The 21,661-nt window shown below is 42.6% G+C and overlaps 1 protein-coding gene across 1 annotated transcript in view; it reads left to right on the top strand.

Annotated features, from left to right (window-relative positions):
* The first annotated feature begins 9,583 nt into the window (after window positions 1–9,583).
* LOC103356494 (cell adhesion molecule 1-like) overlaps window positions 9,584–21,661 on the top strand; it is a 44,340-nt gene continuing 32,262 nt past the window's right edge. Inside the window, exons 1-3 of the mRNA XM_008280650.1 lie at window positions 9,584–9,662; window positions 14,413–14,559; window positions 19,059–19,211. Coding sequence (XP_008278872.1) covers window positions 9,584–9,662; window positions 14,413–14,559; window positions 19,059–19,211 — 379 coding nt within the window. The remainder of the gene's footprint in view (window positions 9,663–14,412; window positions 14,560–19,058; window positions 19,212–21,661) is intronic.

Genomic DNA, 21,661 nt, shown 5'->3' with positions numbered 1-21,661 from the left:
TTGCGGTCTTTCCGTTGGCAGGTTCTGCATATATGCTGTATTTCTGTGTTTACAGAGAGCCCTGAGCACTATTAATTAGGAGAAAATGCACTGCTGGTGTGACTGAGAAAAAGGAAATCCACTTTGTATTAAAAATACCTCCAAAAAAATCAAAATCTGGATGTCCTCTGCATCACTTTATAGACGTTTCTTCAAAATTCAGCATGACATGCAGTAATTGTTACAGTATCTTCAGAAATGCTGGAATCCCCACTCGTGCTATGAGTGTTTTTCTGCTTAGCATGAGTTTTTCTTCACTCTCCCAACAGTGGAATAGTGGGATTTAAGAGGTGAGATAGTTCAAGCATCAAGCATGGTTTGATCATTGGCTAGACGTGGATCTGGTTGGTCTCCTTCCATTTTCGGTGGATGCTTTCCAGAGTTAAAAATCGTGAGGATAAAACCAAGCCCACAAGATGTACTAGAGTCTGTGCAAGACTAATTACTTTACTCAGTTTGTATTTGACCTCAGTTTTTTTCTCTGTTGCCTCAGAATGGTTTATTATCACAGCCGATATAGTTAATGTCTCCTGCAGACTGTGGGATGGTAGCCGTTCGAGTTCATTATGCTGAATGTCACACTGTGTGAAATGGGTCTTATATAAGACTTGGTCACAATCTGAATCGCACTGAATTATCAGTTTAGAGGCATTTTACATGATGCAGTGGATGTGTAATGAATTGTGCTGCTTCGGTACAGTGTAAATATGAAAAAAACACAAGTACTAAAAAAGCCAGAGAAGATGGAAATTTAGATTTTACAAAGTGAGTTGCAGGTAAATATTTTTTTTGCTTGTTTTAGCAGCAGCACTGCACCGGCTCACCAGAAATATATCTACAATTTTATTTACATTTACTCAAACCTGCAGTTGGACTCAGTCCGTCTCCCTCTTCCAGAAAGTGCTTGTCAACAAACACCAGTGAACTCAAGGTTGACCCTTTTTTACACTCTCAAGGCTGGCAGCTGATCCCGCTGAAAACCAACTGAATCTCTGAAAGGTGGTGGGTGGGTGGGTTGGACGGGGGGGTTGGGGAAGAGATGCGTGGCTGGCAAGCATGGAAAGCTTCAAATGATTGATAGCCATTTGTTTTGCCTGCTTAATACAACATAAACTCTCCAGCGATTCATCACCGGAGTGAGGGTTTTTCACGGTGCCTCTGCAAAGCCCACTAAAAATAATTCATTTTCTGCGAGCTACGAGCCAGGCACTAATGTTAAATATTCATGCGGGTCCAGTCTAAATGATGTGGCCATTGGCACACAGTTAGAGCACACTCTGTGGAAGGGAGGAAATGTCAAGCTGTGAATAAATGAAAGCAGTGAAGCCGTATATTACCCTGCCATTGTGAATTTACTATAGTTGCCATTTTGTCCAGCCACTTCAAATAGATCTCTTTTATAATCAATACACTCGGTAAAACATCGAACATATTGCCACGTTGGCAAAAAAACCTGCGCTCGTTCTGTTTGCTCATCCTGTATTCACTGTTTGTGTTTGTTGCCTAATTTGTGCCTCATGAATGTTAACAGAGGACTTTGTGCTATTTCTGTTGCAATCATCGGCGTGTTCAGTGCTATCAAAGCAACTAAGTTGACTCTCTTCAAGGATGTCGATGCACTTCGAGCTGTTCTTGTCACGCGAGATCAATATAGCTTGTGCCCGTGCAGCTGTTATGGTTTGATTCGTATTGACTGCCACATCAGTCAGCTGCATTCATTTTCTGAGATGTTTTCGCTGCGCGGTGGTGCCGATATGGAGACGATGTTGTCATGGTTGCACAGAAATTGTTTCGAGACGTTATAGGTCATCTTCTGCCATGATATCAGTAAGCACAGTGGAGGGAAAGGGCAAAATATAATAGAACTTACTGGGTTGAGTATCCATTTAGAGGAACTCAAATAGAGAGCATAATGTCCGCTGTGCATCATTTGGATGGAATAGGAAATGCTAAATGGCCTCATATTGACATACACACTCTACCAGTATTCATTTTTATCACATGCACACACATCCACACATGCGCTCACACTCACACATTTCTTCCTGCAGTCTCTGACTAATGAGGCCTGGGGCTGGAGATGGTTCCATCAAGGAACTTCCCCCTCTCTCTCTCTCTCTCTCTCTTTCTCTCTCTCTCTCTCTCTCTCTCTCTCTCTCAAACACGCACCTGATTGATAGCAGTGATTTGACTGAGAAAAGGGAAATGGGAAATTGAAAAATGGTGGAAGAAGATTGGAAACAACGTGCTGATTATAAACTCTGTGAGGAAACAAAAGGCCTTCCCTCTGCCTTTTCTCTTAGCTCTGAGGTAGCAGGTGTGTGTCTGACAGGTGCCTGATTGAGGCGCACAAAAGACATTACAACTGCAAACAAATGGACGTGTTTAGCGTCCCCGGATGCAGTTAACGTTTTGGGCTGATAGAAGTGATTATGAGTATATGAGCAGAGGCAGCCAGAGAATGGGCACAGGTGTTTGGGAGAGTGGAGCAGGAAAGCAGCCATGTTATTGTTGTGATGATAATAATCCATCTATACAATTAATGGTATGTCATCGCCAAGGTCATCAGCCTTGGGGGATGTATTTAATATGTTTCATATTGTAATAATAGAGCGTTTCTCTGCTGGAGACAGATACACAGGAGGTGTGAGACCACACAGATTCATCATTATAAAAAATAAAAAAAAATGGGAAAAAAAAGGGCGAGTGTAAAAATGAGAACAACAGTCATCCTGTTCCAAATTCACTGATTTACAAAATAACCTCAATTACCTCGATGCCATCGCCATTTATTTTGGTCTTTTTATGTTTATGTTCTCATGTTTCAGGATAAAAAAACAATCCCACTTTTATAACAGTGGCATAAATTAGTCGCTGCCTCCTTGTGAAAAGGCTTTGTGTATTCCATAAATGAGGGAGCGTCTTGGCCAAGGCCCAGGTGGTTTAATATTCTCTGAGAGCTTCCAGACAGTGAGTGGTGGTGCAGCAGCTGTCTCTTGACCCTGCTGGACCCCCACTTACCCCTCTGACCACCTCCTTTCCACTGGGCAGGCTGTGGCGATGACAAGCCTGTCAGAAGCTTCTCCTAATGTCCTAATTACCCCTCACACACACATATGTACAGGGGCGCTTGCTGCAAATGTACACACATTCCTAGTGTGAGTAAGCAGATATGCTGGCAGACAGGCTAGAAAGCACACCCTCACATCCACGGCATCGCCTCTGTGAACATTGCTCATGTGATTTTTTTTTTCCTGGCAAGAGACCACACTATAGGTGAGGCATTACAGTGTCACCAGAATAGCAAAGATTCCTCCCTCCAGACTCTTTGGGGGCTTTGATTCGAAACCTTGTGTGCGCGTTTTGATCCGGGCTGAATCAGAGCGTCGGTTTCTCTCCTGTGGTAACAAAGGCAGCACTCCTACCGCAACTTTCTTTAAAAAAAAAAAGAAAAAGAAAAAAACGAGACCGGGCTAAAAGAGATTTCTGCTGCCTCTGAGGTGGGAAAAAACACAAAAAAAGTTGCAGCGTCACCCGAAATAGACAATCTGAATGAGATGTGATGTGTCACTTTGCCAGAGGTTAAGCTTTGCCTCGGCTTTAAGCAGGAATCTCTTCCCTGCTGCATGGTTTTGGGGTGCTGCTGCTGCTGCTGCACTTAAGTCCATGCTCAGTCAACCAGTCTTGTTAACATAACAGAGTGGATCATAGTGCCTGGTAGGAGAAGAAAATCATTGTACCTCCCAGCAAAAGCAGTTGCTTGGTGATTTATAGGCCTTTATAGTTACTGCATTTGTCACAATCAGCATGGCTTAATAGTGTGCTACTGTAACGCTCTTCCTTATGTTGACGTGAGACGTCCTGCCGAGTGAAATAGTGTTGTTTCCTTGTCAGATTACCTTTTCTGATAGATGTGCCCGCCATAATCTTAAGCAACTGCTGCCTTTTTTTTTTTTTCTTGCACTTTTATTTTCCGCTGTTTTATTTGTGTAACAGGGAGAGCTGGGTGCCTATCATGTGAGTCTGTGCGCAACAGCAGCCTGGCATCTACAGTCGTCAGAAATGTGTTAACGCTCGCTTTTTTCTTGACACGACTGCAAGAGATGAACACTACCTGAGCTGTGCAGAGTTGTCATTTAAGTGGCTGGTTGCTGTTTTTTTTTGTTTTTTTTCCCCCCCACTCTTTTGCATTTTTTTTTTTTTCTGCAGAGACATTTTTATGTGCATTGTGAATGACAGGACCCAGTCTGGTACACAGCGAGACTACACACCTCTTTTTGTTTTCAAAGTCATCCAAATGCTGACATATCTTAATTTTAGCCTTTTATTCACAAAAGCACCAATCTTTTTTTTTTTTTTGCTGTTTATGTGCAATTGTAGATACCCGTAGCACTTTGCTAAAAGGAGACAGGGCACCAAATTCAATATATCACCTTTTATCTGCCAGCATTTCTGAAGGATTACTCCTTAATCTGCCGACGTAAAAGCTCTCCCCAGCTACATGTGTCCTCCTGGCTTGCACGTACATTCAAGCCATAGATTGGGGCGTTCACAAAGCATATCCCATTAACAGAGAGCAATTACCTACCTCTTTAGGGGATATTTGCAAAAACCTCTTTTTTTTTTCTTTCTTTTTTTTTTTGTTACAGTTTATCAAGCAGAAACTTTGCATCTCCTGTAAGCCTACCTGATTAATATGTCTCAGTCGACCCTGGGGAGAATTAATCGGAATATTCCCAGTTGTGTTTACAGGTGAGCGTTTTCTGATATCTTGCTGGCTGGATTAGGCTGCACCTGGGAGCTGATAATAAAAGAAGTGGGTCAAGTGTGTAGAGAAAATGTAACTGAATTAGTGCTGCTATTTTTAGAAGAAAGGAAAAATAAGCAGAAAACATAGATTGTTTTTTTTTTCGCGCAACAAGATCACACCAACCTTCAGAGGCTTGTGTAAATACATGATTAGGGACGTCCATCGCAGATTCCAGCTTTAAGTCATGCATTTTTCATTGCTAGATGGAGTTTGCTCTCTTGCACACTCAGCAGCTGTTATTATTTCATCCCCAGAAAAAACTTTAAAGGCTCCTCATGTGTTTTATTTAAAGTCAGGGCCCATTTATTAGCTTTTTTTCAAGTGCTTAACAATCAATTAATGACTTTTTTCATTACAGATTAATTACTGGTTGCAGCATTTACTTGCCCGATCAATGAAGTAATGAATTTATGTTTAAAATAACTTGAATGATTAGTTTTTACAGGTATTTTTTGGGTATGTTGCCTTGATTTTGACAGTCTCAAGGTTCCTTAGTTGGGTATTAAACCGTGGACATGGCGGTTATGTGGTACACAGTTTAGCTGTTATCAATTAGGAGAGACATCATTTCAGCTCCAGTGTGAAGTTTGCTTAGTTGTCGTGATACCTAATATTTTGTAATACAGCCATTGCCTGTACTGATGAATGCTGGAGGAATGATATGGCAGAAAACTCTGAAGAACGCTATTAGGTGGACAATGAGTTAGGATCCGCAGCACTAGTTCAAAGCAAAAATAAAGGCCATTTATGCGGTATATCTGTAGGAAAATATATGAGCTGTTTAATGTGGATCTGAAAATGATTATGCCTGACAACAAAGACTTGCGTCAGGTGTTGGACACAGTTTTTTTTTTTTTTTTTCCTTTCCTCTTCTGTCTTTCGATGAAAGCTGAAACTTTTTGATCTCTTTCTTTTGTGAAAATCCTGACCTCAAAAGTCGTCCCTGTTTATTGGGTCCACTCTGCAGGAGCTCGCTTCTCCATCCGATTTCCTTGAAGAGAAAAAGTTTGAAGCTCACCTCTGATCCTTCTAATTAAATGAAAACACAGTGGGCTACCCGCAGTAAGACAGCTTTTCTCCACACACACACACGCAGACACACAGTCACGAAGGTAACCGATGTGGGTGTCTCTATGGGGAACTACACAGAGCTCCAGCATCCTGCTCTGTTGTGTCCTCTTATGCAGTACGATCACACACGAGGTTGACATGCAACACGCTGCAGATCATGAGCATAAATAAGCAAGGGAATGTTTTACCTGAAAGGAAGAACATTAATTCAAAGGCATCACACTCGTACTGAGAAGAAATGTTGCCTCATTAGTGTTACCCCACTGCTTTTACTGAGCAGTAGCGAAAGAGAGAGAGAGAGAGAGAGAGAGCGGGAGAGAGAGAGGCTATGTGCCACTCTTACCACACAGACATCTTGTCTCCAGAGCTCTCAGTTTTCTCAGTGATGAAAAAATAGTGCACAATAGTGTATTATGGATTCATCGCTGTGGCAATGGGTTGAACACAGATCCATGAATACCAGAGCGTTTAGAGGCTCTCCTCTTATGGAAAATGTAATGTAAGTGCAAGAATATGCCCTTTGAAAGGCTCGCGACGAGCAGGAAAAGTAGCCTCGCTGTAGGTGGAGAGCGCGAAACATTCCACTTTTCCCTGTTTCTAAACATTATGCCGCTCATCGTGCAGAACAGGAGGATGAGACTCGGGATGAGAAGGAGAAAACGGGGGTGAGGAGACAAGGACAGACATTATTTGGAGGACGGCTGGCCTGCCTGCTCTCATCTCGGGTGATTGACAGATTGGTGCAATGGGTGCACTCGCACGAATGCCATCGCACGCGTTTCCCCCAGAAATCTGTCTATCAGCACTGTCTAAGCAGAGCGACAGCCATGACATCTAATCACAGGCGAGCTGGCACCTCATAACTTCTACCTAATGTGCTGCAGGTACGGAGGGGAGACGGGGGAGCACGGCACGATGCCTGCCGCCGCCGTCGCCGACACCGCAAACGCTATTTATAGCCCCTTCAGAGGCCACCAGCAGGAAGTGGATCATACTGAAGGGTTAGGGAAGGTGTCACCACACTATATCACAAGTCTGTGTGTGTAGATATAGGTCTCTGTTGACAAGATTAAACACTGAGATGCTCCGGTATCAGGGTGATACATTTTTCTGGGTTACACCGCTGACAGAGTAACATAAAACGAGGGCAGATATACTACACATACAAGATGATAATGAGTCATTTACATAATGTTGCTACAACATTATAATTACCTGGCAATTAAAGCAGCTCAAAAGCCTCATTATGGGCTGTCCTGAGGGCTGGTTGGACTGGGACACATACGGTGTGCTCATTGATGCTCGAGTCTGACTATCAACCTCCATCACTCGCCATTTCTGTTTCTGCTCAAGTCACCCAGAAGCCTCATTACGCTGAATTACCACATAATAAGGATAAAGTTCTGACTGACACTCCAAGTTTTTCAAGAAGCGTAGGCTTAAGCTGGCGAGATATCGTAGCGGGCTCCTGGACAATGTTCAAAATTTGTTTCGCGTCGTGTGTGATTTGTCACTCACACTTTTTTTTTTTTTTTTTTTTGTCCTGAGGGAAATGCTGACACGTCGAAAATGCACAAAGGAGCATAACAAGGACATGTGTCATACCTTACACCCTTATTACGGCGGCAATGACAAGCGAGACAAGCAGTCACTTCAACATACTGTACGTTTGGCACTGAAGCCTCTATTGCTCACAGCCAGAGCAAAGAAGCCCCAAAGTCTGTGTGAAATGCCAATACAATAAAAGGTGGCGTGTGAAATATAAAAATGTAGATGTGGATGTGCAGCGGCAGCAGCAGAGGGCAAGGGGGGGGGGTGAGGTGAGTGAGGAGGAGGGGGAGTTGTTTATGAATAGCAGACAATGAATGATGGGAGCTCTCCCGAGGGTACGGGCCCTGAGCAATGCTGCAGGGACTTGGGAACACGCCAGTCTCCCATGCCCTGCGAGATGCCAGTTTGGGTGGGCACCGTTCCGAATGGGTGCTCTCTTCTCCAGGATACACCGCGGGTCCCTGGGGAGCGTCTCCAGGCAGTGGCTGCTCCACAGCGGGGCTGGCTGGAATCTCAATCAGGGACATGAGGGGAGGAAAGAAAACAAAGTCCACATATTCCCTCTGTTCCGCCATATGAATATGGCACTCAGGAAAATGAATGAAGGGAAGGAGGAGGTGGGGGGGGGGAAGCCTCATTATGTCGGGATCGCACACACACCTGTGGAAAAATAGAATGGCTGGATAGTAAAAAATTACTCATTATGAAGGCTTTTGTATTTTCCTTAATTGGTGGGAAATTACACAAATAGCATATGGAGCTTGAATTTAATGAATTTCAGAATGCCTATTTAGAAATTGTGAATAAGTTTTTTTCTTCTTCTGTTACCAGTGGAATATGGCTCTCTGCTTGCTTCCTGTCTGCTCACAACCTGTCTGTTTTTCTCTCCTCTGCTCTCGTCCTCGCCTGCGCTGCAACAGGAGCTGCTGAAACCGTGACAGGTACTTTTTCTTTTTGCTACCTGCTGTTCATTTGGACGCGCTCGCTTCTGTCTGTGTCTGTTGATTGGCTGTCCATCGCAGTCTGTTCATCTGTGCATATTTACATGAATGGCTGATTATGTTGGTATTTCCTTTCAGGAAGGAGAAGATAGCCATGCTCTCAAAAGCACTGATCCACTGCCTTCATTTGTAAATCTCAAATCAACATTTCGCCACATGCAATGGCAGATTGCAGTTTTTTGTTCATACTATTTAATGTCCCCTCCCTCTTTTCAATTTGTCCATTTTGACACACTTCCTCCTGACTGTTTGCTAACCTCCTCCCTTTGTTATTTTACCCTTTCCAAAACCAAAAAAACACAATGGCAAAATTGTAAGGATTGGATTAGACAGCGTGTTTGTCTCCGCTGCGAGCTGCAAGCGTCAGCATGTTCGGCTAACTTGCATGCTGGCTGCTGCTACTTCTCATTCCCAAGGACCACATCATCAGCTATTTTGCGAGGTTACATGTTATGTTAAGAAAAAGACCTCTCATGACAGGAACATTCAGTCCATAGCATTTCCCAGCAGCTCCTGGGTGCTACCATTTCAGGGGGGTTAGATGATGTCCTGCTTTTTTTTTATTAGATTTGGGGATGTTTACACTCCAGCGATCACAGTCAAGCACATCAGTTAGTTGTCGTCCCAAAAGCTTTTTTCTTCTGCAAATGTTAAAATATAAAATTTGGAAATACAAACTCTTAAGCATAAATGTAACCTTGTCGCAGCTAAACAGAGTTAAAGTGGAAATATTGCACTTCTTTCTATGTGTGACTAACAAAATGCTGTTTGTTCAGGCTACATCACATCTTCTACATACATTATTAGTTGTGTTATGTGTTGCTTCAGCTTCAGCCTATTACATGATATCAGGAGTGTTTAGTGTCTATTAGCTGCAGCTGATAAGATCTGCTAAAGGCGGCTCTTATTTCAGTAAGAAGAAATGCTCAAAATGATAAGTTTGATTTTTTTTTCGCCTCTGTGTGAAAACAATGCTGGATTGTTTCGGAAATTACAAAAGCATGGTGAATCATTGTAAAATGCACATGAGAGCCCAGAAAGCTTGAGAGGCGAAAAGGCTATAAAAGCCAAACTAACAAACTGCAAAATTATGAGCTTTTTACACCTGACTATGACTAACCTGGCCATTCGAGTAGATGTACAACATTTGGCTCTTAAAGCACCTATTGCCGTCTTAGAAAACCTTCCAGGTAGATGTCTGTTTCCTCCTTCCTCTGATCTCTTCACTTCAAACTGCAGCTTCGCCTCAGCAGCTGTACTAACCCTTCATTTTCTCTTTAATATAACGTGAAGTTACTGTGTATTACGGAAAGCAATTATCAGGTTTCAGCTGGTGTTGCTAATGAAGCCAAATGATTCATAAAACCAAAATGCACTTTTTATTATTTGAACCAACTTTTAAGAAATAACCAGTGTGCAGAGTACAGTTTAGCTGTAAACACTAAAGGAGAACCAGTACCATGTTTCACTTCATTGCGTTCGTAATTCTTCAGATACATTCCTCAGTAGCTGACGAATTTGGAATCCAAACTTTTTCTAATGGTGTAAAACATTTAATTAAGAGGGGGTAATTTGGTTAGAAATTGTCATGTGAAGTTTTGGAATCCAATCGCAATCCACTTAATAAGTTTTTAATAAGCTGCCCCTTTCTGGAAAGGAAGTGAACATCATTTAAAGGGATTTTTCACAACCTTCACAACCTTATTAATGGCTTAAAACTGTTCCTTAAAGCCACTGCTAAAGCTGTTAGTTGCCCACTCATTAGCTATGCCCGCTTTATTCTGCAGAGGATCGTCGGGGGGCTGGATGCTGCTCCGGCTGACATTGGGCGAGAGGCAGGGTGCATCCTGGATCGGTCGCCAGTCCATGGTTCAATTTAGAATCACCAATTAACCTACAGTGCATGTATTTCAATACAAGCTGGAGTAACTGGAAAACATGCAAACTCCACATAGGAATACCCCGTCCGATCAGCTTTAGGGCTACGGCGCTAACCGCTGTGCTGCTCCACCGTTAGTTGATTTGTAAATTTCCTACACATCAGACAAACAACACCTTGTTATATTTCCTTTGGTAAAAGATGCTTTCTCAGGCTGAGCATCCTTATTTTCTAGTTGTGTTGCAGCATCATTATACAAACAGGCACACTGAGCTTCTAATAGAGCTTATCTTTAGTAAGAAAAGAAAAAAAGATGTTCAAATTAGTGGGTATGAAATTTTTGAAACCTATCCATGCAAAGGGTCTAGGAGAAATGGCACGACGCTAATTATACCCTGAGACACAGACCTTCTTACTTGTGATGTCCTTAAAACAGCATTTCATCATAAGGATCAGGATTTAATGACTGAGGGGGATAAAGAGTGGGAAGGCGGCATCAGAGAAGGAGAGGCAGAAACTTTTATTGTTAATGACTGTCTATAGTCCTGGTTGTTCCTTGAAAGGACACGACTGCTGCAGACAGCGGTGACTCAAGGGAGAGGAATTGGGGGCTGGCTGTCCTGCTTTTTGCTGCCTCTTTCATGTCTTTTGATGTGAAAACAAGAGAGAAAAGTTCAAAGCGGGAGCCAGCTTGATTCAAAAGGTACCTGTCTCCGAAAGTTCTGATGGAGAAGCCGGTCCACTAATATTTCCTGATTTCGTCAACTTTTGTTAAAATTGGTCCAGGTTGGTGCCGTTTTGCATTTTGAGTACGGCTGATGAGCCCGAGCCTCCATGCCAGACACTCGATGCCAGATTGTACATCCCCTTGGAGAGCGCACAGACTTTTGAAGGTCTGTATTTCCCTCTGACTGTTTCATTCAGTATGTTGTGATGCAGGAACAGGAGGGCAGCCATGTGTAGAGATACAGGCACTTTACTCTCCCAGACAGCTGCTGGAATGAGTGTGAATTTATCAGCCAGTCATCTGTGCCATGCCTCTGCCCACTCCCCCTCCATCCCCACCCACCACCCAGAATTAATGACTGCCTCTCCTCATTTGCACCCAATCATGACCAGGATGCCGAGGCAATTGAAAATGTTTACTTCAATTGCGAAAACCCTCCATGTTCCACAAAGTGGCCTGTTTTCACTTTGATGGGATTGCTAATCACAGCGACGTTATTTATGTGTGTTTTGAATTGGAGATGAGCCTAGGCTGGGATATTGGAGGGGGACCAACCTTGCTTGGGGCTGCTAAACCTTATGGAGAATTTATCTTTTGCGTTCCCTTTCTCTCAGTCCAACAGATTGGGAGCAGAATAACCTTGCTTTGAGGCTGCTCTATGTTGCTGTTTTGACTGCCAAATATATTACTTTTACAGCGATGAAATAAAACAGACATCAAAACACTTCACATTACTTTCGCCTCGTCTTTCGCGGCGCTCAGAACATGTACAGAGGAGCTCCACTTGATTACACTCATTACACACATGAAGACTATTTTTGATTTGATGCTGACGACTATCTTCCTTTTATTTATTTTATTTTTTTTCCAGACGGCGTGCAACTCACGCGGCGAGAAAGCAACTAATGGCTCATTGTAATTATTCCTTAATTCAGTGGTTCCCAATGCAGCACTGGACCTGGCTGCTAACGGGTCAGGAGCAAATTATATGATTCAGGAGAAAAAGCTGAGTTGTTGTAAAAGCTATTATTCAGGTTTATAATAGGCTTTTTGTGCATTAATAACTCCCTGTGGAGCCCACAAGAATAAGACGCTGATTTTAAACTAATGTAGATCATCAAAACTCACACTAAATTACATCCTAATTCGGTATCTCACAATGCGCGGTGCAAAAGTAAAGTGAGGATGCTTTAAAAAAAAAAAAAAAAAAAAGAAAAAGAAAGAGTTCTTATTGATCAATTAACAATCCACAGTTTTAAAGTACTTGGCAGGCAGCTTTTTCCAAGCTTTTTGAAGAACTTACCACAGCTTTTTTTTTTTCTTTTTTGTGGACTTAAGCTGCCGCAGTGTCTTCTGTCTCTTCATTTAATCCCAGACTGACTCTATGATGCTGAGATCAGGGCTCTGCAGGGACCACAGTAGCTCCCCGTCGCAGGACTTCTTCTTTTCACCGAAGATAACTCTGGCTCTGTGCTACTCGAACTCCTGCTTTAACACAAATTTATTTGCACAGTCTTGCCCTGTGTGCAATCTTTGTACAAAGCAAGAAAATTATTCAGTACGAAAGTTCTTGTGTGAAAATCAGAACACGAGGTCTCGGGTTCATTAACACTCGGTTACCTTTTGAGTCTTGACGTGCTGTCTTGCTCTCACTGAATAAACTCACATAATAGTACTACGAGTGTGTGAGTTTTTAAAGAGCAGGTACATAAAATAAAAAGGCCACTTGTGTGTAATAACATCCAGATAATAAACCTTCATTACATATGTGATATAACAGCTGTTGAAAAAAAAAAAAAGATTGAGGACCTCTGCATTTCTATCTATTCTGTACTCCCTTATTAGCATCTAGTGTTTGTTTATCTGCCCCTAGTGGCTACTTGGAGGTACGACCTAGAATCATGAATATCACCGTCTATAATTCGGTTTATGTCTGCGTACAATTCACCAGTATTTGATCACATTATGGTCAAGCATATTAATAAGCAGTAAATATAAATCGCATTAAAATCTAGCGTGGATTTGCTATCAAGCTTTAATTGGCTGCATTGTGTACTTTTTGGACATAATCTGTGTCTGTTCTTACCTATTACCGTCCTTTTGTCCTGAACCTGAGCCCTGGCAGCAGAGTGGAATGAAATGGGTAGTTCATTGCATCAGACAGGTCTGAGGAGCTTTTCTCCACAGGAGGTTAATTTCTTATTGCTTGCCGCATTCACAGAGTTCATTTTGAATCATGTTAGTTTGCCTGTCTATTCCCATTATCACTATCTGAAAATGCAGGCGTTTTTTTTTTTCTCTCTTTTTTTTTTTCCTTTTTCTGTTTCTTTTTTTTGCTTTTTCTCCCCCCCTCCACTTTGTAAATGTCAGAATGCAATAGAGGTGTCTGACAACTCGGGCATGCAAATGTGCTTTTGATGTTTTCTTGGGGGCTGTGGCTGAGAGTGTTCCTCCACTGGTGTGAATCTGAGGCATTAGAACGTATTCTTCATTCTCCTTACGCTTTTTTGGCTCCTGCCAGATAAATATAGCACAAGGTGACTTTTGATTCTCTTCCTCTTTCTCTCTAAAGACGAGGCAGGAAGGTGGGGGTGTGTGGGGGGGGAGACAAAGCCGGGCTTTTTGTGTCGGGGGTTTGGTGTGTGGTGTAAGTTACGATGACAAGGTCCAGGGTCTGTCGGTGGCAACAATGCCAGTGTACAGAGAGTGACTCAGATCCTTACAGCACTTTTATTCCTCGAGATACAGAACAGAACCGCTGAGCACACTGAGCACACATTGGTCACATGGAACCTCAGATGGAGGGCTCTGATAAAGCTTAACCATAAACAGCATCCAGCTCGGCTCATCTATCTCCTCTCTCTCTCTCTCTCTCTCTCTCTCTCTGGTCTCTCGTGCTCTGTTTAACTCGCCCTCTCTTCCTCACCTCCTCCACCCCGCCCATATCTACTACTTGCCACTTTCTTACACTCGCTCTTTGTCTCTTTTTTTTTTTTCTTCCTCTTCCTACCCTCTCCTCGCTCTCCCTCTACCTTCGTGGGCAGCAGAGCTTACAGCCCATCTGGCACTGACTCACAGGGCCCACTCTGAGCTGGGGGAGATCAATAGTGACAAACATTGCACATGGCTCTTATATTAAAAGGATTAGACATGGCTGCAAACAGACAATCTACACAGCCCTATTCACGTATCTTCACTCTGTGCATGTGTTGACATGCAGTCCCGGTTGTAAGCAATATAAATATTTAATAGACTGTAAATATCCCGACAGGAATGTTTGCTCCTCGTTTGAAATTTCATTTCTCCTTGTGTGCTTTCTGCCTGTGCTGCGAAGTCGAAGGTCAGAACCTGGCAGCCGACAACGTGTCGGTGATCGAGGGGGAAACGGCCACCATCAGCTGCAGAGTGAAGAACAACGACGACTCCGTCATCCAGCTGCTCAACCCCAACAGACAGACCATCTACTTCAAAGATGTTAGACGTAAGTGCCTCAGACACGATGACAACCACGGCTCCTGCAGTTTTAAGTTCATCTAGTCTTGAAATGCAAAGTCATGGTCAGTGTATAAGAACTGAGAGCAATGTGGATGGAAATGTGGTTTTCTGCCAATATGAATGCTAATCTGGATTTGATTTCTATCTAAAACCAAGAATATTTCCATAATGACGTCAGTAAAAAAAAAAAATAAATAAAAAAAATAAAATTACACATAATTTCTTGCTTTTATAGTTTTTTAAATATAATCCTGAGTAAGCAAAAGGATGAACAGCTTCTTCACCATTCTTAGTCTGTACTGTAAAGACTCAGCAGTTGACCTCTGATAGAAAACACTTACTTTACATTTCAATTTACACACAATCAGAAATGTTACACTACAACAAAATGTCAACAATTACTACCAATTAGATCATGCTAATTTTAGATTTACTGTGAGATAAATCTCACCCTACCGTTACCTTTTCCTCAGTAGCATACCAGCACAGAACTGTATGTTGTAGGCATCTATTATTTGATAGTTAAATTTCCTATTTACATGCCAGTGATGAAGCCATAAGACAACAACACGAGGCATTCTGCTTATCAACCACTCTTTCCCACAACCTAATGTCATCATTTCTGCCATCCGCACTTTTTACACAACATTTATTATGTATGCTTAAGTAGAGCAGAAACCTGAATGAAAAGGAATAATCAAGTAGTGTTCCTCAAATGTGACGACCCCAGACGTTTTCACAGTTTTTCAGATCAAACAATTAATTGATTGTCAAAGAGCATAATTTGCGGATTAATAATGAATAGCTGCAGGCCTCAACAGTCTATGTTATTACAGGAAAAAAAATGGATAAGAATAGCGGTGCACCTCTATATTCAGTGCCTTTTTACATCGCTGTGTCCACAACATCTACATGTCAGACTGTGTGCTTGTTTCAACGTATTTGTGCGATTGTGTTGCACGAGAAGAGCTGCTACAACTGTCAGTGCATCCTTTGCAAAGGAATCACTCTGGTTGTTGCATTACAGTGGAGGTATCAGATATCACTACAAGATCCAGCTCCAGCTTTACGTTAGATTTTCCGTGCAAACATGATTCCATCTGTCCTTGACTTTCTGGCTCTTTTACACAAGTCATTAAGCTCAGAATGCTGCAAGATTACTATGAGATAATTCACAGTGCTACCATAATGGGAATACTTTTGTGTCCTTGTCACTGTTCGATTTTACGATAATCTCTTAGATTAGGATATTGAACATTATGATTATGCATGAGCATATGGGCTACTTCTACTTTGAACCGAGTTTTTGTCTCTGCTTTTTTACTTGTTTATATCTGGGATCTGAGCCAAGATTCAAGGTGAACGTGAAACACCCTTCATTTCAGTCTATATTGCATCCCAGCTGTTATTTCACAAGTCTAGGTAGCGAGACGTGTGTTCCATTTTCTCACTTGCGAGAAGCATCAGGGGAGTTTGAGTACACATCGTCGTCATATTTGTACAAAATACCCAAAGCTGCCTGAGAGTATGGCAGAGAAGAATGGACTGATGTAAAGCAGAGAGTGTGTTGTGCTCTGCACCTTAAAAAAAATAAAAAAATGTATTCTGACACCCCGGAGTAGATAGAAAAGATATGAAGTAGATAGAAAACAATGAATAATTCGCTCTTACATTGTAGTGGCAATCAATATTAGCTCTGTACTGTTAAGGAAATCTTTCCACGAGGTTAAGACAACCTTTTTTCCTCTTCAGTCGTTATTGAGCTGCTCCATGTGGGCCTCTAAACATGTCATTTTCTCTGCCTAAGTCAATGCAGCGCCTTTGTCAATTACAAAAAACAAACAGTTTTGTTTCTCTACAATTAGATCTGACTATATGTCAGACTTTGACAGGCGGCCGAAGTGTTATTGGGCTGCTGCTGCGTATTTGTGTTTCTGGTAATGGGGTCTAGTGAACCCCATGGCAGCACTATTCTAGGCTGTGTTCCTAAAGGACCGCTGGTTCTGCGGGGACCCCCCTCAGCCAGTGGCATTGTTACCTGTCAACGGGGCCGCCCGACACAGTGGCAGATCTTTGTATACAAGGAAGTAAACAGCAGTGACACGGAGACACACCAGGAGCTACAAGAACAGCAGCAAAGAGGGAAGCGGCAGCCACAGAAACAGATACGCACACAAATACCGAAATGATAACAGCTTTACAGTACCAACGCAGGCCACATAAACAAATTTCTGTTGCGGCAAATAAAGATGAATTATGTCACAGGTAGAAGCCGAGCGAGTCTTGTTAGGACGAGGCATTTATTCTGCCAGATATATGCGAAATGACATGCAATTTGGCAGAGTTGTCATCTGAAATGGGAAAAATGAGCCTTTATCAGCGAAGGTGGACCTCTTGGATGGTGATGCAATAGAACACCATTATTTATTCACTGCATCTTTCCTCAGGAGTTGTCTGACTTTGTGCTACAAAGGTTTAATGTTTAAAGTGATACCCTGTCAAAAGGCTTTCCTCTCAGCATTAAACCCCTGCAGGTTTAAAGCCTCTGAAAACCCGAGCAGTTATAATCATTACTTTTGTAGTGAAATTGTACAAGCTCGACATTGTGGGAGAGTTCGTTCGAGTTTCAGTTTATCGTTTAGCTGTCTGGCCGCACCTTTACGGTTTGCATTTGCTTTCACATGGCGCCGTTTGTAGCCGCAGCAAGCTGGTGTTTACAGCGGAAAAGACAAAAGTGAATTTTCAGGTGTCCAACCAGACCCCAAATTGATGACAATGTTGCTCCATGCCAGTAAGCAACTATTGCTATTCTGCTGCGTCCAAGTGGCCAGAAACGTCGCTGCGGGTTTAAATAATTCTTCACAAGGTTACACTCATGGCTAAATAAGACATATTAAAGATATTGTTTAAAAATAGAGATAGTAGGACTTTAAAACACATTTTGAGCCAAATGTTCCTAAATTGTGACCGGTGCAAGGAAATACATGACATTACATCTTTAAACTGGTATGAAAAGTCAAACTAAAAGCACAAATACAGAAATTGCTGATTTAAAATAACCACAACCATGATGAAACAATAGTATTCATTCCCATTATTTGGAATCATGGTGTTTCTGAGCTCCTGGTAAATGGAAATCAAGTCCTCATTTTCTTTTTTTTTGCGTGTTTTTGGGCTAAAATAATTCCAGTAACCTTACGTTAGCAGCAAGAGGGAAGCAAATTGGTTTTATTGTTATTTTTGAATGTGAACTAGCTACTTTGGTGGAAATCTGTAGAAAGTTTAATGTGTTATTTTGATGGAAATTGTTCATTATTTTCTGACATTTTAAAGATCAAATCGTCAACTTAGAAAACAATCAGCGGATTAATCACCTATGAGTGTCATTTTTAGACGTACTTTGATGAAAATGTGCACATTCTAATGAAGACGAGGCACTGTGCACCCTCCGTGCTCTTACGTAAGCAGTCAGTCAGTTATGAAACAGCCTCCTATAAACTGCATTCAGCATCTTAGATGTGAAGGGTTTCCCTCCCGAGCAGGTGCTCCGACACTCAAAGTGCATCAGTGTCATTGTTTCCCTTTGAGGAGAGACTTCCAAAGAGCTCTCAAATTATATCGGGGGATGAGGTTTCATGTTGGAACTGCCCCGAAGACCTTGGGTAATGATCATGATGCTAAGTGTAAAGCCTGATGGGAATAATAAACTCCCCGTGCTTTAAACAGAGGCTGAATATAGTTCGTTAGCTCGGCAGACGCAGAGAGGACTTGATAAAGAAGGCAGGTCAAAACATCAAAAGGGCTCCCAATCAAATCAACCGAAGCTGTTTATGTAAAAGAGTGCTCAGGGATGAGGGCTGACCCAAATGAAAAGCACTGAGTAAAAACTGAGAGACAGGGGCTAACCCAGTTTGATGACATTTATAGAAAATTCAGCCAATCTCCACCCGCATTAGTATACAGATTCCTGGCTACTTCTGATTTGGAGTCTCAGACATCCGAGCCTCTCTACCTCCACACTGTGATTTAATTCATTATGTATGTTTGAATGCTTCTCCTTTTTCTGGAATATGTGAGTTTGATGCATCCATCCATGACCAGCCGCAGCCCATTTTAAGAGTTCCTAGCTTGTTAGGAGTCCTCATGAGCACTCTTCACACTTTCCTGTCTTTGCAAGTGCTCCGTGGACTGTAAAGCTACTTTATAAATCAACTTGTATGAATCATTTTGAAACTCACTTTTCTTTTACTCAATTAAGGAGAAAGCCCAGAAAAAAAAGGGCAGCACTCACCCCCACTTTCTCTCTTCCTCCTCCTCCTCCTCCTCCTCGGTCTCATTTTCTCCCGGTGTCTCCTTCCTCCATCCATTCTCACCACTCTCCACTTCCCATTCTCCCCTTTCCCTTTCCCTTCTCACCCCTTGTCTCGTGTTTGTGTCCCTGTACTCTGTATCCTCACTGTCTCTGTCTCACATGTATCCCCACAGCTCTCAAGGACAGCCGGTTCCAGCTGGTGAATTTCTCTGACAACGAACTGCGGGTGTCTCTGTCCAATGTGTCACTCAGCGATGAGGGACGCTATGTGTGCCAGCTCTACACAGATCCTCCTCAGGAAGCCTACGCAGACATCACTGTCCTGGGTAGGTGTGAGGACGCATGTGTGAACCTCACACACACACACACACACACACACACACGCATGCATGCACTTTTATTGTATTTCGCTCCATTATAGATAGTGAATGTGAAATAATAGTAATCTTTGATCCTGTTATCTTTAGCAACTGAAACAAAATGTCAGCCAATTAGGCTCTCGCGGTGCTCAACAGCATAACGAAAAGGAGCAGATGCTGAAACTGATGGCTCAGACCGCATTGGTTCTGGCAGCTGTGTTGACTCTGTGAATCCCGGTGAATGTTGACTTGGCTGCTCCAAACGATTCCCTATTGAGAGTCAGCTGTGCCACACTTTGATGCTTTGGAGTGAAATTATTCTAGTTAAGCTTTATTATACATGCAGACATCCTGGGGGATTGAAAGGAATTAAAAGCACTTTAAAGTAATTACTCTAGTTGTACAATTGAAACCTAGCTGCAGTATTTCTGAACCAAGGGTTGCATTGAAGAGTCCTTGAAATAAGCACCCTGCTGACTTTTTTGCTTTCAAGTAACTGGAGTTCAGCAAGTTTGCTGTGATGACTAATACAAGGGGAAGAGAGTCGGGGGGGGGAACCGTGACTTATCCTGCTTTTGCACCCGTGTCAGCATAGGTTGTGATCACGTATACTTCTGGGCATCAAATTTTTGGGTAACTAATGCTTAATTATGCACAACTAATTGATGATTTTATGCATGAATTATTGAATGTATCACGGATTCCTTTTGCTCACCTATTAGAGATGATGACTTGTCCAAACATGAGATATTACTGATGGATTGCCGTGACATTTTCTGCAAATATTTGTGATCTGGAGCCGACAGACTTTGGGGGATTCCTAGAATTTTTCTATCACACCATTATAAGGTTGGCATTCATAGTTTTTGATTGAAACATCTAGACAACCTTTGGATGGACTTCCCAGAAATGTAGGATGAACTTTAATAACTTAAAGTGGCTGTAAATGATATTTTTCACGAACCATTTATCAAATGACAGAAAGAAAGAGATCTAGTGATTAAGTCTTTACCCGTATCTGCTGCCCGCCTCGGCTTTACAGCAAGTTTGAGCTTTTTGTTTAGTTTGGCTCACACGCATCAGCTTTTATAGTGTGTCATTTTCAGCCAGACGTGGAGAATTAGGTTGTGTTTACGGGCGAATGGCACAAGTAAAACACGCTGCCTTTATACACACCTGCAGGAGCTTATCTGTTCCTTCAGACGGGTCTGAACAACTGAAAATTGCATGTGAGACGCTTTCTGTATACACAAGTCGAGAACATAGCGGAGCATGTAGCAGCTAAAGAGACAAATATTTCCCTCAGGAGTTGATAGAAACCATGGATGCCAAAAATAGAGCTAACAGAGAGAGATACTGGCCCTGCATTCACCTGGTGGCATATCGTGACCGTAGCTGCTGCATGTGTAAGTACGAACGACTTGTTTGTGTTTCTCGTAAGTGATCAGAATGGTAAATGGTAAATGGTCTGCACTTAAATAGCGCTTTTCTAACTCAAAGCGTTTTACAATGTTTCTCATTCACACATTCACACACACATTCACACACCAGTGGCTGCCATGCAAGGCGTTAGCCTGCCACTGGGAGCAACTTCGGGTTCAGTGTCTTGCCCAAGGACACTTCGACTGTGGAGGAGGCGGGGATCGAACTGCCAACCTTACGATCAGAGGACAACCGCTCTACCACCTGAGCCACAGCTGCCCAAACAAAACAAAAAAAAAAGTGTAACCTAATGGTTGAAATAGTAAATGAAATGTATACTTAATTGATTGCAGTATCAATTGAGTGTGGTCACATTTATTTCAACAGAAGTTCCAGCCATACATTATCTAGCCTCCCTGGAGTCCCCGGGGGGGCTGGAGTCTATCCCAGCTGACTCATGGTGAAGGCAGGGGACACCCTGGACAGGTCACCAGTCTATCACAGGGCTACACTTAGAGACAGACAACCAAGCACACTCACATTCACAGCTACGGACAATTTAGAATCACCAATTAACCTCAACATGTTTTTGGACCTTGTGAGAGGAATCCGGAGAACCCAGAGAGAACCCACGCTGCACGGGGAGAACATGCAAACTCCACGCAGAAAGATCCCGGGTGTCCTCACCAGGCTCTTCCTGCTGTGAGGCAGAGGTGCTAACCACCGAGCCACCTTGCAGCCCACAACAGATTTTTCTTTTTTCTTATAGAAGATTCAGTGATTCTCTCTTAGACTCCCCCAAAAAATCTCTGAAAAATCAATGACCTACCCCACAGGGCAACATCATGTTCGCCCTCCCACTCTATCCTCATACACAACCGTTAGCCGTGTGGGCTGCAGGAAAGATTGAGAGTGCAGCAGTTGTGGACATATTAGATGTTGCATATGAATTTGTGACGAGGGTGTGTTCAAGACAAAGCAGGGTGTTAAGTGGT

The sequence above is a fragment of the Stegastes partitus genome, unplaced genomic scaffold (assembly GCF_000690725.1).
Source record: "Stegastes partitus isolate 25-593 unplaced genomic scaffold, Stegastes_partitus-1.0.2 Scaffold204, whole genome shotgun sequence".
Lineage (NCBI taxonomy): Eukaryota > Metazoa > Chordata > Actinopteri > Pomacentridae > Stegastes > Stegastes partitus.
The sequence above is the reverse complement of the archived record's forward strand: the minus strand, read 5'-3'. Positions and strand labels throughout refer to the sequence as shown.